The sequence below is a fragment of the Dermochelys coriacea genome, chromosome 10, assembly GCF_009764565.3.
Source record: "Dermochelys coriacea isolate rDerCor1 chromosome 10, rDerCor1.pri.v4, whole genome shotgun sequence".
In the NCBI taxonomy this organism is placed as follows: domain Eukaryota; kingdom Metazoa; phylum Chordata; order Testudines; family Dermochelyidae; genus Dermochelys; species Dermochelys coriacea.
Window position 1 is genome coordinate 47109723 of NC_050077.1, and position 15321 is coordinate 47125043.

Consider the following 15321-nt stretch of genomic DNA (forward strand, 5'->3'; position numbering starts at 1 on the left):
TCGTGTCCTCTGCAGAGCACTCTGGGATTCCTACCCTCCCCCTCCATCACCTCCTATGTGTCTACACACAACAGCTGTAAAATACACATCCAGCCTGCACCTCTCTCAGAGTCCAGATCAGCTCCTCCTTTTCCTGCTGGGATGCAGTCTCCCTCTGGAGCTTCCGCTTCAGGCTCTCCACCTCAGACAGGACCCCTGAGGCCATCAAGCCCTGGGGGCTCTCCATGGCCAACGGCTCTCCTTGAGGACTAGAAATCGGAGAACTGAGATACAAAGCAGATGCCGTTCACCATCAGTGGACATGATCCGCATTTCAGCAGAGTCCCTGTAAGGACCTTCACTCTGCTCTACAGCATTGTCTAGGGTGTCCTCCAACGCCCCCAGGGGCTGCGATCATCACTTTAAGAGCCCACATGCAGATAAAAGTCTGATCCATGTTCACTTTCCTTCCAGGTCTCCCTTTTCCTGTTCCCCTTTTCAAGCAGCAGGATGGTCATCCCGCAAGGCTGGCCATTGGTAACATACAGCCTGGAGAATGGGGTGAGTAAGGTGGGTAGCACAAAGACAGTCAGACATGCTGCTGGATATGTGGCATAGATGGTATGGGTATGTCAGGGCAGCATGCAGAATGGGACTGATGGACTTTCAGGAGACAGATGGACTCACAAACTATACTGTGGTGCTCACCTTTCTGGACAGGACACAGGACAATCCATCTCTAAGCCAGATGTTGCTGTGGTATTGGAGGTTGCTGGGAACTTGATCTGCTGGAAAATACACACAGAGATGTCACCTAGGCAACAGCAGCTCAGACCTGTTGCTCCCTAGCACACAGCTCACACCTTGTCCTCTGCAAAGAGGTGGCTGAATCTGGATTCTTGCTGCAGCGGAAGCACATCAACATCTCCTCCCAGACGGTGACGTCAATGCCCCACAGCTCCCCAGTGGGGTTGGTCAGTATCATTAACCCCAGCTTACCGAAAAGGAAACTGAGGCACAAAGAGGTGCCGCAATTTGCCCACAGTCACAGAGCAAGTCAGCAAATGAGCCAGGAACAGAACCCAGGTCTCCTGACTGTTGGGATTGTGCTTTAGCCACAAGCACTGGCTTCTTGGCTACTATTGTTAAGTATCTGTTAATTCTTCAGGTGTGTTCTGAAATTATTTGCAGCTCATAGCTAGAGCCAGACTGGACAGGGACACTGCAGGGCCCAATTTCCATTGCATTCCTAAGCCAGACAGTCACTCCCAGGAAGTGGTGAAAGCCCTGATCTCGCATCAGGATCTGCTACCACAGGCCAATGCAGTCAGCAGGGGAGTGAAGATCTGTGACTATGGAGTCTATTGCAGGATTGGGGCTTAAGTCAGACAGGGTCTGATATACTAGCATGTGTACCATTGCCCTCTACCGGGGAAGGATGGGTTGGCACGCCTGTAACAGTCCTTTCTACCAACTGAATGAACAATGTTATCTCTTTAGCTCAACAGACAGAGGCTTCTGTAGTCAAAGTGGCAAGGGCTGAGTTTGAATCTTGTTACCGTCACCTGGCTGGTAGCTAAGCAGAGAGTTCTACCAGGATGCAGACAGAATTCAAAGCACAGATGTGCACACACTCTGCACGGCTCCAATACAAACATTGAACAGAACAGGTGGAAAAGCAACCGTGGTCACAAGATACTAAGGTTCTCGGCCAGATCAGAGACAAAGCCGGATCAGCCCCATGTGGGCTGGATGCTCTAAGGGCTGAGGAGCACAATTAAAATGCAGGGTATTTAAATGTACAATGAAATCGCTATGGAGTCACTGTGCTGTCGCTTGAGCATTAGGGAGGTTGCAGCACCAAGCAATAGAAAATAGCTCAATAGAGATCATGGCACAGATGTGGGTACAACACCCAGCCCTGCTCTGGAGATACCTAGAATGGTACCAACCTCATGTGGTGGAGTAGCATTGTCCCAGCGCCTGGACTGCAGCAGCTGCACTTTGCCATTCAAAGCCTGACTGCGGCTCTTTTCCAGTTCCAGCTCCTGCTTACAGGCATCCAGTTCAATCCGCAGAACGGAAACGCCATCCAGCTGCCAGAGGGGGAAGAAAACAAGATGTGTATGAACCTTCTCGATGCCCACCCGCCCTGAAAGCCATGCTTGGTGGGACACTAGTGCACGCGGATCACAGCAGCATGGCTGGCCCCTGGATAACGGGCAATTGTTACAACACACCAGGCAGATCTCTAGGCTGGAAAAGAACAGATGGGGGACCAGAGCCAAGGAAGGAACCAACCCTTTTGTGTCCACCGCATTCCCCACTGCCAGTGTGCTCTGAGGGCTGGGGAGCAGAATTATGATACAGAAGTTTACACATACATTTCAGTCACTGGTTATTTAGGTCATAAGCTCTTTGGGGGCAGGACTGTCTCTTGGTTCTGTGTTTGTACAGTGCCTATCCCAATGGGGTCCTGGGCCATAGCTGGGGCTCCTTGGCACCCCAATTTAATAATAAATGGAAACACTTTGCTGTAGCTTAGGGACTGGCAGATTGTAGAGAAATCCAACCCAAGGCAGAATCTCACTCAAAATACCTTTGGAAAAGGAAAGTCAAGGTGGGGGAGGAATGAGCTAAGATGGAGGCCAAGGGGGTTCCACACCATAACAATAGCACCACCTCCATCTGCTCTTAAGACGCTGACAGTGGGACCCCTAAAGGGCAGGTGCTGCGGAGAGTACAGGAGCCTGAGTATCCACAAAGATGCCATTCCTGGAGGGGAAGACCTAATCCACTAAAGAATCACCTGAAAGTCCATCCATCATGCCAGGGTACCATGAGAGTCAACACTAAGAGAGGGTGCTCCAGATGGACTGAGGGTAGAAATAACGTGAATGCATGGCCTAATTATAATGTATCCCTGTAGTGGAGTCAGATCCCAGCAGGAGATATTTCCCTGGGTTTCTAGGGAGCAGAAAGGATTTCCACCAGGCTCCCAAGGCTCTAACTAAAACCATCATGCGTCCCTGCTGCGAATCAGGCACATGGAGATAGGAACAAAGCCATACCTACCTTCAGCTTCCTGATCTCGGACTTCATCTCCGCTTTTTCATTCTCCAGCCTCTTTATCCTGTCGCTAACAAGAAACAAATGCAGGGAACCCAGTTATTTTCCAGAGAAACCGGAGATGTCCACCATGGGGTTTAGCTCCCTGGAAGCCAATTGGAGAAAAGGATGGACGAAACTAGGGAGTAAACCAATAAATCTCCTGTGTCATAAACAAGATCTTAGCCCCAGTCTTTTTGATTTGGCAATAGCAACCAAATGGAATTTTGCTGCTGAATTCAGTGGTTCAGGAGAGCCAGCATTTCACACATGACTGTTGGGGGTAGAGTGCTACTTGTGTGCCAATTAATAAGAGGCTGTCCTAAACCATGGCACAGGATCCTTAAAAGAAAGTCTGGTCAACTCTGTGAGCACCAGGATCCAAAGTCAGCAACTCCATGATCAGCAGAGTTACACAGGGAATGAATTAGGTCTGCAGGAGCCTGGAAAAGAGGCAGATGCCTACATTGACTAGACAGCCCATCACCCTACACTTCTTCTGGCCTGGTGGGTAGTATCAAGGGACCCAAGATCTCTCATTGTTAGAGTCTTCCTATGGTTTTATACAACAGGGAAGTCCTGGCTTGTAACTGCCTCCAACAGCATGGCGGATGAGCCATTCAATTAACAAGAACAGCTGTTCCCTACTGTCTTCCAGGCAAGAAATCTCCCTCCCGTCACCTGCCAGTGACTTCCCCACCAGTCAATCTAGTAGTTCTGTAGCATGACAGGAGAAGCAAGAACTCACTGGGTTTCCTGGATCTCTTTGTAAAGGGCCTCTTGTTCTGAAGTCCTCTCTGAGCCTGATCCCGGTACAGACTGGAAGTAACAAATATAAGAGGTTTTTCAAGTAACCTGAGGTGTTGGCTTCCCTCATCCCTGATCTGGCACCTTCCCCACCTTAACAAACCCACCTATCCCACAACAACTGCCTCCCTTGTGTGTGTTTGGGGGGTGGGTGGCACATGGAGAGCAAGGATCTATCACAGTGAGTCCATAATGTCCTTTGCTTGATTCCATCTTTGTTATCGACCAATCATTCACCTCCCCAGAACCCACCAGCCCCCAGGCTTGGAACTGGCCAGAACAGCAGCTTGTATTTAACCAAAGACCTCTTTTATTCCCTCCAATGGTACTGAGGCTGAACCTTGGCTTGTGGAGCTGCCCCGAACAGCCGTTGACCTGTTTTGCTATGATTGAGTCAGATGCTAAAGAAAGTATGAAACGGGACGTGCCAGGGCTTCAGCCAGAACTCTGCTCCCTCATTCCAGCCTGCTCTGATAACGGCTGTGATTTACATCCCCGGATCAAGTGGTGAGATATGACACTGTATGCAGCTTACAGCAGGGAGATGAAAATAAAAGGGAGGCAGGGGTTGACTGGTGTCTCTGCAGCACTGTGGGCACCCAGATGTACCACTGGACACTGTGTTCAGGACGGGGGAGATGAGAGGGAGAGAGAAGAGCAGAGCAACTGGCTATTAGGGAGGATCTCTGGGCTGGGCTATGCAGGGAGTCAGACTGGATGATCAGAATGATCCCTTCTGGCCTTCAGACCGATGTGTCTAGGAGTTCTCCCTGGAGGAGGAAAAGGGCGCATACATCTCTCTGTTGCTTACTGTGTTTGTAGCCAGCTCTTGCTGTAGCTGCAGCAGCTGGATGGCCTGTTGCTGCTCCCTCAGCTGACTCATTAAGTCTCTATTTTCTTCCTTCAGGCTAGGGGATAAAAAGGGTTGTAAATTTACACTGGGGTGAGATTCTCAAAATGCCTGACAGGACTCAGGAGCACAAATCCCATTGACTTTGCCCAGGATGTGTGCTCCTAAGTCACTTAGGGGCTTTGGAAAGTCCCATGAAGAGCACCACGGCTCTCCTCTTGGAGCCTGGATTCAGCTGGGTTCAGTGGCTTGCAGGGGCCCAAATCTCCATTGTCCTGAGCCTTGGGGAGTTGTTCACAACTGTGCAAAGTAGGGCAAAGGAGGCAATCACTGCCCGATCAGAATGGTGCAGCACACCCACACTGTAGTGCCAGGCAGCAGTGGATCATCCCCCTGGGGTAGGGACCCCACTGCCCTCTAATGAACTGGAAGGCTCCAGTTCATTTTTAAGGTGGCTGCCCCATGCCAAGGCATCCAGGATGGTGTTCTGAAAAACAACCTTCTGATAAGAGAGAGGAAACCACACTGCAGGGTGGCCCTAGCTGGAAAGGAAAGGGGATAAATGCAGGGATCAGACCAGCGAGACAAAAGGACCTATGGAAATAACAGCTGGAGAGCGAGACCATTCACCCCCTACCTGTGCACGGCGCCTCTCAGCTCGGCCAGCTCCTCCGCATCCACCTGGAGCAGCTCACAGTCCTCCAGGAGCTCAGTGTGCTGAAAGGCACACGGGAAGGATGGTGAGGCCTGACTAAGCAGTGCCAGGGCCCCCTGCCAGTGCCTGGGGACACCTCAGGAGGAATGGGTACAGGAGAGCCCAGGGACATGCCAGGAATCCCCAATGAAGGAGCAAGCCTTGAAATCCACTGCCACAGACACAATGTTAGCACAGAACCAGCCTTCAGAAGACAGACAAAGGAACCACCCCATTCCCCACCTCCCTGTCAATCCCAGGTATTTCTAGAGCTGGTCGGAAAAATTCAAAAATTTCAAGAAACCAGAAAAAGAAAGTCATGTGATTTTTGTGTCCCTTTTCCATCCAGTTCTAGGTATGTCAAAGGGGCTCCTCACCTTGGGATCCAGGAGCTGGCCACCTTGCTAGCTACATTCCAGGGCACATCACGATGAAGCTCAGTACAAAGCTGACATATAATCAGTGGTTTTGGTGGTGGGCTGGGTGGGGGTATTGACCATGGGGTTCTGAGCCTCTCGCTTCAAATGTCTTGTCTAGACTAGAAAACTTGCACTGGTTTAGCTAGATCAAATTAAAATCACAGTAGTTAAACTGGTGCAAAGAGTATGTGGATCTATATATAACCCTCCCACCACCCCTATGAGGGAGGTGTCCTTCTCCCTGTTCTAAAGATGGGGAAACTGAGGCAGATGGAAGGGAGGTGACTTGCCCAAAGTCACACGCTGACTTGGTGGCAGCTGTGGAATTAGAACCAAGGAGCTTGTGGCTCCCAGCTCCTGAGCTCAGTGACCGACTAGCTGGGGCGTAGATGAGAGAATGAGAAAGGAGACTTGAGTGGCTGAGTGCAGAGCTGGGGCAGGGATGGAAAGATGGTGCAATCCCAAGGCTGCTAGATGGGACAGAGAGGCAGCAACTGGCCTGGGGCTCACTGGCCATGACCCACCTTGGCAGACAAGCTCTGACGCGCCACGTGTGCTTGCTCCAGTTCCTCCTCTTTGGTTTTTAGAGCCACGGCCACCTGGTTCCATCTGTCCTTCCAATGCTGGGAGACCTGCTGCTGCTCTGCGAGCTGGACACACAACTCCTCCTGTTTCTGCCGCAGGACAGCTTCCAGCTCCATGCAGCGAGCCTGCAGGGCTTTCTTCTCCACCTGCAACAGGGACTGCGATGCCCTGAAAAACAGCATGAGTGCTGCAAAGCGCCAGCCCTGGCTTATGCACCCAGTGATGCTGCATGGACTTCTCTTATCCAGTCTTCCACATAGACCTGATCCCCCCTCCCACCTTTGCAATCTCCTTCACCCTCCGTATCAGCTGAGCGTGGCTGGTGAGAGAGCCTTCCCCTCTGCAGCTGCCTGGAACAGCCTCCCTCCCTCCACCTCCATCACTAAATCCAATGGAAAATCTCTCTCACCTCTCCTCTGCCCCCTCCCCGGTGACCCAAGGGGCCAATGGAACTCCCACTCCAGCGTCCTTTCTGCCATTTGTACCATGCGCTGCCACCTGGAATTATTTCGCTGTGGGCAGCCTATGGGATACACACTGCGTGAAAGGTGCTAGACAGCACTCAGCAGCTTTGGGCTGGACTGCAGCAAAGAGAAAGGTTTTCCTCCTCCCCCCCCGCCCCCGCTGGTGATGGCTCATCTTAAGTGATCACTTTCCTTACAGTATGTATGATAAAAAACATTGTTTCATGTTCTCTGTGTGTGTATATAAATCTCCCCACTGTATTTTCCACTGAATGCATCCAATGAAGCGAGCTGTAGCTCACGAAAGCTTATGCTCAAACAAATTTGTTAGTCTCTAAGGTGCCACAAGTACTCCTTTTCTTTTAGCAAAGAGAAGCCAGTTCATCAGATTACAGATTATTTAACAGTCAGGATGAGCTGTGCAGCAGCTGGACTGAAGGATGCCTTCCCATCTTGGCCCTGACCCTTAATGCTCCCACTCCAGACACAGAAGCAGAGAAGCTGCATGAAGAGCTCAGCTAGGGGACGCATTCTCTTCCCTTGTGCCTCTCTACCCCTGTCTCCTACCTTTCCCGCTCCCAATATTTGGGTACCTGAGCCCTTCGCAGGTCGTTTGAAGAGCTGCCACATCATTTCCCTGGCCTCCAGCATCCCTCTGCATCTCTGACTTCAGCACCTCCTGTTCACCCAGCAGCTGCATGCACTCAGTCTCCAGGGCCTGGATCCTATTGGTCAGGATCTTCTTCTCAGCCTCCAGGTGATGGACCTGACCCAGGGAGGTCTCCAGTCTCTGGTGGCTCTGACCCAGTTCAGAGGAGAGCTTCTCATTTACCTGCAGTGGGAACCCATGTGCATAGCTGAGACTTGGCCTAATTCACTGCAGTGATGTCCATGCATGGGACAGCAACTAGTGAAATCTAGAAGCTGTGTATGACGAGATGGCAAGGATATTGGATTCTGGTCCATGAGATCCAACTGACACCAAATGACCTACAGAAGTAGACCAACTCAGCTCAGAGACATGAGGAGTTCAGGCATGTCCCACCCGTGAAATGACTCTGTTCAGGTTACAAATTCTTAGGGCTGTTGATTAATCGCAGTTAACTCACGCGATTAACTCAAAAAAATTAATCACGATTAATGGCAGTTTTAATCGCACTGTTAAACAATAGAATACCAATTGAAATTTATTAAATATTTTTGGATGTTTTTCTACATTTTCAAATATATTGATTTAAATTACAACACAATTACAAATATTTGCATTGTAAAAATGATAAACAAAAGAAATAATATTTTTCGATTCACCTCATACAAGTACTGTAGGGCAATCTCTGTCCTGAAAGTGCAACTTACAAATGTAGATTTTTTTTTGTTACATAACATAACTCAACAACAAAACAATGTAAAACTTTATAGAGCCTATAAATCCACTCAGTCCTACTTCTTGTTCAGCCAATTGCTAAGATAAACAAGTTTGTTCACATTTACGGGAGATACTGCTGCCTGCTTCTTATTTACAATGTCACCTGAAAGTGAGAACAGGCATTTGCATGGCACTTTCGTAGCCAGCATTGCAAGGTATTTACGTGCCAGATATGCTAAACATTTGTATGCACCTTCATGCTTCAGCCACTATTCCAGAGGACATGCTTCCAGGCTGATGACGCCATTAAAAATATAATGCATTAATTAAGTTTTGACTGTACTCCTGGGGGAGAATAGTATGTCTCCTGCTCTGTTTTACCTGCATTCTGCCATGTATTTCACATTATAGCAGTCTCGGATGATGACCCAGCACATGTTGTTCGTTTTAAGAACACTTTCACTGCAGATTTGACAATGTGAGATTTGTAAAGATAGCTACAGTACTCGACCCAAGGTTTAAGAATCTGAAGTGCCTTCCAAAATCTGAGAGGGATGAGTATGGAGCATGCTTTCAGAAGTCTTAAAAAAGCAACACTCTGATGCAGAAATTACAGAACCCGAACCACCAAAAAAGAACATCAACCTTCTGCTGGTGGCATCTGACTCAGATGATGAAAGTGAACATGCGTCGGTCCGCAATGCTTTGGATCATTATTGAGTAGAACCCGTCATCAGCATGGACGCATGTCCTCTGGAATGGTGGTTGAAGATGAAGGGACATATGAATCTGTAGCGCATCTGGCATGTAATTACCTTGTGACGCCAGCTACAACAGTGCCATGTGAACACCTGTTCTCACTTTCAGGTGGCATACACTTTTCAGAGTAAACAAGAAGTGGGCACTATTATCTCCTGCAAATTTAACCAAACTTATTTGTCTGAGCGATTGGCTGAAGTAGGACTGAGTGGACTTGTAGGTGCTAAAGTTTTACATTGTTTTTATTTTTGAATGCAGTTATTTTTTGTACATAATTCTACATTTGTAAATTGCACTTTCACGATAAAGAGATTGCATTACAGTACTTGTATGAGGTGAATTGAAAAATACTATTTCTTTTATCATGTTTACAGTGCAAATATTTGGAATCAAAAATAATAATATAAAGTGAGCACTGTATACTTTGTATTCTGTGTTGTAACTGAAATCAATATATTTGAAAATGTAGAAAACATCCAAAAAAATTTAAATAAATGGTATTCTATTATTGTTTAACAGTGCAATTAATCATGATTAATTTTTTTAATTGCTTGACAGCCCTACAAATTCTAGATCTTTTCCATGAGCTCAAAATAGAGCCTCAGGGCTTCACCCTAGTTCCTGGAAATTCTAGCCTGGGCACCAAGCTACAGTGGATAGATGACAAGAATGTCATGAGGCGACAAGGAGACAGGAGCTGAGGACATCTGGATCCAAGCACCCCATTGCTAGTTCAGATAGTAGAGGGGATTGTTGGAGAGGAGAAGGTCTACAGTCCTCCAGCAGAGGGTGGTGGTGGGCACGCACACAAGCTAACACTGTACCTGAGACTAGGGTGGGTGGTGGGTTAGGGCAAGTGGTTGGGAATATGGGAATGGAGGGAGCATCTTGGAAACCCACTTTAGTAAAGCAGCTTATTACTGGCTCTTAGGGGGCAGGGGCCCCAGGGCCTTCATTTCACTGAGAAGGGTAGGGTTTGGAAGCAGTGCTCACAGAGGGGGGTCGGTGGGTGATGCCTGCAGAGTCCACTAGTGGCTCCCCCACCCAGCTCAGAGAGTCACTCAAGTAGTCACCTGTCTGAGGGTCACCAGCTCCTCCTTCATCAGGACCTTCTCCTGGTCCTGGCGGTTGGCCTGGGCCTTGGCATTCACCAGCTCCAGGTGAAGGTCTGACACTTGGCCGTTGAAGCCCTCTTGGCTCCGCTGTGCATGTTCCAGCTGCAGGGTGAGATGCTGCACCTGCTGATGCAGCTCCACTTTCTCCTGAAAGCCAAGCAGCACAGTCACTGGGGCGGCTCTGCCAATTTTGCCACCCCAAGCAGTTGCTGCCGAATTGCTGCCACCGCAATGGCAGCAGAGCTGCTGCCAAATTGCCACCGAGCCTGGAAGAGCGACGGAGCTGCTGCCGAAAAGTCGCCTAGGCGGGAAGAGCAAGTGGAGCTGCTGCCGAATTGCTGCCATGGGACACGGACTGCCACCCCATTTTGCATGCCACCCCAAGCACCTGCTTGGAAAGCTGGTGCCTGGAGCTGGTCCTGACAGTCACCTTTCCCAATAGCCTCTCTGAACCCAGGGCTGATCTGGATTCCCCAGCATTCTCCTTTCTCCCACTCTGTTCCTCCTCTTGTGTCATTGCCTCTCTTCCCCACCACTCCTCATCCTCTCTCTCTCTCTCTCTCTCTCTCATTTGCCTGCGCCTACTCAATACCTTTAGGAACCTCTCCCTGTCGGACAGGCCAGGCTTCAGCTTCATGGTGAGCTCAGATACTCTCTCCTCCAGCCTGGCCACCTTGGAAGACAGCAGCTCCTTCTCCTGCCCAGGAACATTACACATCAGGATGAGAAAAAACAAATCATATTTATAGACTGTAACTGATCTGTGAATCCTTCCTGGCATGTGACAGAAAGCCACGAACAACGGGGGCAAATACCCTGAGCCAAATAGCCAAGGCCTCATTCAAGAAGGAATCTTTTGTCCTCCTTCTAACACTCAACAGTCCAGACAACTTACCCTGGATACTTCAGTTCTAACCAACTACCACCCAAGTGTCAAACCCCCCATTCCTGAGGAAACTCATAGAGAAGCTAGCTAAAGGCCAGCTACAAGCACTTCTAACTGAAGCTAATGTTCTAGACACGGCACAATCTGGATTCAGGCCAGGACACAGAACTGAAACTGCTTTAGTAGCACAGATGGATGATCTCCTCCTGTCAGCGGATAGAAGCCAGACATCCATTCTCATTCTCCTGGACCTCTCTGCAGCGTTTGACACTGCTGACCATGAGATGCTGCTGTCTAGCCTGACAGAGTTGGCAGGAGTCCAGGGTAACACACTAAAATGGTTTGAACTCTTCCTGGAGGGATGCACCCAGAGAGTAGTGATGGCAAACTGCATCTCCACCACTAGACCCTTGTGAGCCTCCATGAGGATCAGTACTCTCCGGTCCTTGTCAATATCTGCATGCAGCCAGTAGGTGAATTGGCTCCAATGACATGGACTCAAGTGCCAGCAACATGCAGATGACACACAGCTCTACCCACCCTTCACCACATATGACCACACAACCACCACAAAGATGGCCCAGTGCTTGGATGAGATCATCTCATGGATGAAGAACCGCTAGCTGATGCTGAGCCAAGCAAAACAGAAGAGAGTATTTTGAGGAGTTTGCAGTCATGGAGCAGTCTCCTTTGATTGAAGATTCACGCCCACAGTTGATCAATTCAGTGCATATTCTAGGAGTACTCTTGGATTCCTTGTTGATGCTGAGCTCTCACATTGCAACTGCCATGAGTAATGCACTCTACCATCTCTGGTTGGCTAGGAGACTCTGTCCCATCCTGGCCTCAGTTACTCATGCCTTCATCACCCCTCAGCTGGCCTACAGCACTGCAAGATCCCTAGATGTGAAACCTTCAGCACTTAGGAAACTCCAATTAATACAGAATGCTGCAGCGTGTCACCTCAGCAACACAGGCTACCATAAGCACATCACGCCTGGCACACGCTCTCTTCCCTGGCAATCTGTAGCATTTCAAAGCAAGTTGAAGGTCTCAGTTCTTATCTTCAAAGCGTTCCATGGCCTGCGCCCAAGGTATCGAAAAGACCTTTTAAAGCTCCTGGCCGAAGACTCCCGGTTCGCTCCTTTGGCACAGTGGAACTTTCAGCAACATGGGTCAAGCTCAACTGTGCAGGAAACAGAACCTTCTCTGGGGGCAATCCAAGACAGGGGAACGAATTCCTCCAGGAACTAAGGACCATCCCAAACCTCACCGCTTCCCGCTCCAAGTGCGGGGCACATTTCTTTGACCTGCCTTCTCTAATGTAAACACAGAGAACAGGTCTGTTTAACAAAAGACCCACAAACAAACAAATAAATAAAAACCCTACCGAAACAAGACCCTCCACTCCACACGCTTCTCCCTCTGGGGAAAGGATGAGCAAATAACCAGCACGTGACAGACGAGTAGACACATTGCATTACTGCAAGGTGCTCAGATATTACAGTGATGAGCACAGAATAAAAGCCTACACAGAACAGAGCAGAATAGAAAACGCAGCCATCCTGATTGCCAGCCAGACCACAGCACTGCAGCGCAGGGAACCGAAATCTGGGCCTTCTGCTCCACAAATGCACCCCTGGAGCACTCAACAGTTTAGCCTCTTCTTGGGTCAGCCACGAGAGGCAGAGAGAGCCCACGAATGCATAAACGTGTCTGACTTTCCAGCCAATAAGGAGACCCCTAGCGCATGTGTACACTAGTCACTTCATTGCATGACACCCCCATCAGACACAGATATGCATCATACCCATACTCGCACACGTAGAGAACAGCTTATCCTTCTTGTACTCATGGTGCATCAGCCAGTATTACAAGGGGAGACCTTGTTCTACATGCTACCAATGGGAGCTCAATCACAGGCTGTTCGTTACTCAGACCCACACATTTCCTCCATCCCCATACCTGGCTGGTGCTGTTGTAAGCCCCTTGGAGTCTGCCAATTTCCTTGTGCAGTGCTTTTGTCGCCTGGAGCGAATCCATCACTCTCTGGTTGGCCTCGTTGAGCTGGCTGAAAGCCTGCTGTTGCCCCTGAGAAGCAAAAGGAACAAGGGAACCTCTGAAGTAGGGATGTGGCCTGAACCTAAACGCCTGAACTTCTGGGGTAGCTAAGCCCCATCTCTCCTCTGGAGAGAAGCTGGAAGAAGGGAGGAGCAAATGTTTGGACACCCAGTAGGAGTGGGAGCAACTATTTGTACAGCTTCCGGGAACTCTGCAGTGACTGGGTGGGGCAGCTGCTCAAGCAGCCTCATTTGTAGACTGAGAATGAGCATCCAAATTTTGGTGTGTTTATGGTTTGGAGTTCACCTGTCCCTAAAGAGCGTGGGGTGCAGTGAGGATACAGAGGTGAGTGGACAGGACAGGAAGCATGTGAGAGTATAGATTGTAATGTACAGGCTTGGAGCGTCGGAGTGAATTGGTACATTTCAGGCCTGCTGACAAAACACAATTTAAACGCGATTGCTCTGAGTCCAGTCAGTAGCAGGTGTGGTTTTGGAGCGGAAGGAGTGAGGTCCAGTCTCAGCTCCAACATGTGATGTTTCTAATTGTGTCTATTTTCTGGACCTCATGGACTCATTGGTGCCTAAATAGTGCAGTGAATCCTTTTCCAGCCCCCTTGTACACCTACTCTGCAATGGAAGACCTGCAGCACAGCCACGGCTGGCCCGGGTCAGCCGATTCAGGCTCATGGGGCTTGGGCTGTGGGGCTAAAATTGCAGTGTAAACATTCGGGCTTGGGATGGAGCCCGGGCTCTGAAACCCATGAGGGGGAGGGTCTCAAAGCTCAGGCTCCAACACGAGCCCGAATGTCTATACCACAATTTTTAACCCCACATCTCGAGCCTCGTGCGTCAGTTGAGCTGGACTCTGAGACCCAGTGCCACAGGTTTTTTATTGCAGTGTAGACATATTCCTAAACAGTGACAGGGGGATTGTGCGCATTGGACCAAGGAACTAACCTCTTTGGCTGAGTTCAGCTGCTGGGTCATTTCATCCCGTTCTGCTTCCAGAACCTTCATGTGCTCCTTGTAACCACTCAGGGTTTCCTGAAGAGCTGTCATTTCTCGGTTCAGCTCCTCCTTCTCCTACAAATCAACACAATGGATACATCAGCTAGCTACGATGAGGCACCAAAGTCACAAACTACCCCCTAGGATGCACATAGCTGGGTGAATAGTAAACAGCTTAATCTGGGAATAAAAGCCACCCAGTTTGGTTCGCTGCAATCACAAAAGAGAGAGATTTTTAAGACCAGCAGGGACCACAATGATCATCTTATTTGACTTCCTGTACAGCACAGGCCAGAGAATCTCACCCAGTGAATCCTGCCTCCAACCCCTCCCTTCTGATGAACATGACTGACTGTTTCACAAGTATCCACAGGACTGCCAGGCGTTGGTGAAAATATTCACAAATCCTGACTGTTTCACAAACATTAGCAAGAGTGTCACAAACATTCCCTGGTCATCATTCTGCTATTTGAAAAAGAATCAGTCAACCAACCAGGCAGCAGAAATACCATGCAAGCATGGTGACCAGTAACGCCTCACAAATAGCTAGCACTGCCTATTCAGCGCAAACAGATTGCGAACCGTTCCCCGCACCCTCTCCCAGGCTGGAAGTGATTGGGTAAATATTTGTTCGCAGGATTCGAGTTCGGCTCATGAACAATCCTAGTGTGACCAACTCACAATTAGACCTCGAGACTTTGCAATACCTGGTGCTTTTCATAAAGCCCCAGCTGTTGGATTCATTTTATTATAGGTGAATTCCACCTTTCCTTTGTTAAAAAAAGTATGTTTCTGGCACTCTTAGTTGCAGAGAAACGCTGGAATACTTGACCCAGGTGTTACTCAAAGGCTCTGTAATCAGGAGGTGAAGGTAAAGAATCCAGGTACTGTTGGCTTTCTTTAAAAAGCCATGAATATTAAGTCAGCCTCATGATTTTGGAACACATGGGGTTGGCCATACTGCAATCTGCTAACCAAAACGGGGCTCAGTCCCTAACAAGTGCTGCCTGTAATGGCTAATATGACCAGCTCTAGCCTCTACCCTGTGCCCAAGGGAGAAAGAACGAGCATGTCTGTCTGCTGGAAGTATTACTGTTGTGCCCATCACTTTAAGGGACAGACTGTGCCAATTACTCCTGGCCTTGGGGGCAGTGTGGAGCTGTACTCCCCAGGGCAAGATTACTGGGGGAAGGAGGCACAATCCCTGAGATACAAGGA

At 49.1% G+C, this 15321-nt stretch overlaps 1 protein-coding gene across 11 annotated transcripts in view; it reads right to left on the bottom strand.

The window, feature by feature from the left end:
- LOC119862092 (myosin-3-like) overlaps positions 1-15321 on the bottom strand; it is a 37813-nt gene that overhangs the window by 15268 nt on the left and 7224 nt on the right. For 3 of the 11 annotated variants that reach the window (XM_038418078.2, XM_038418074.2, XM_038418073.2), the window contains exons 7-19: positions 14053-14178; positions 12998-13123; positions 10739-10843; positions 10105-10293; positions 7500-7738; positions 6382-6610; positions 5382-5461; positions 4706-4802; positions 3836-3906; positions 3055-3118; positions 1932-2075; positions 688-767; positions 101-263 (exon numbers count right to left, since the gene is read on the bottom strand). In XM_038418078.2, the coding sequence (XP_038274006.1) occupies positions 101-263; positions 688-767; positions 1932-2075; positions 3055-3118; positions 3836-3906; positions 4706-4802; positions 5382-5461; positions 6382-6610; positions 7500-7738; positions 10105-10293; positions 10739-10843; positions 12998-13123; positions 14053-14178 (1713 nt within the window). Of the gene's footprint in view, positions 1-100; positions 264-687; positions 768-1931; positions 2076-2280; positions 2326-3054; positions 3119-3835; positions 3907-4705; positions 4803-5381; positions 5462-6381; positions 6611-7499; positions 7739-10104; positions 10294-10738; positions 10844-12997; positions 13124-14052; positions 14179-15321 lie in introns of all 11 variants that reach the window. The other 8 variants (XM_043494283.1, XM_043494281.1, XM_038418075.2 and 5 more) reach the window with 6 other exon arrangements.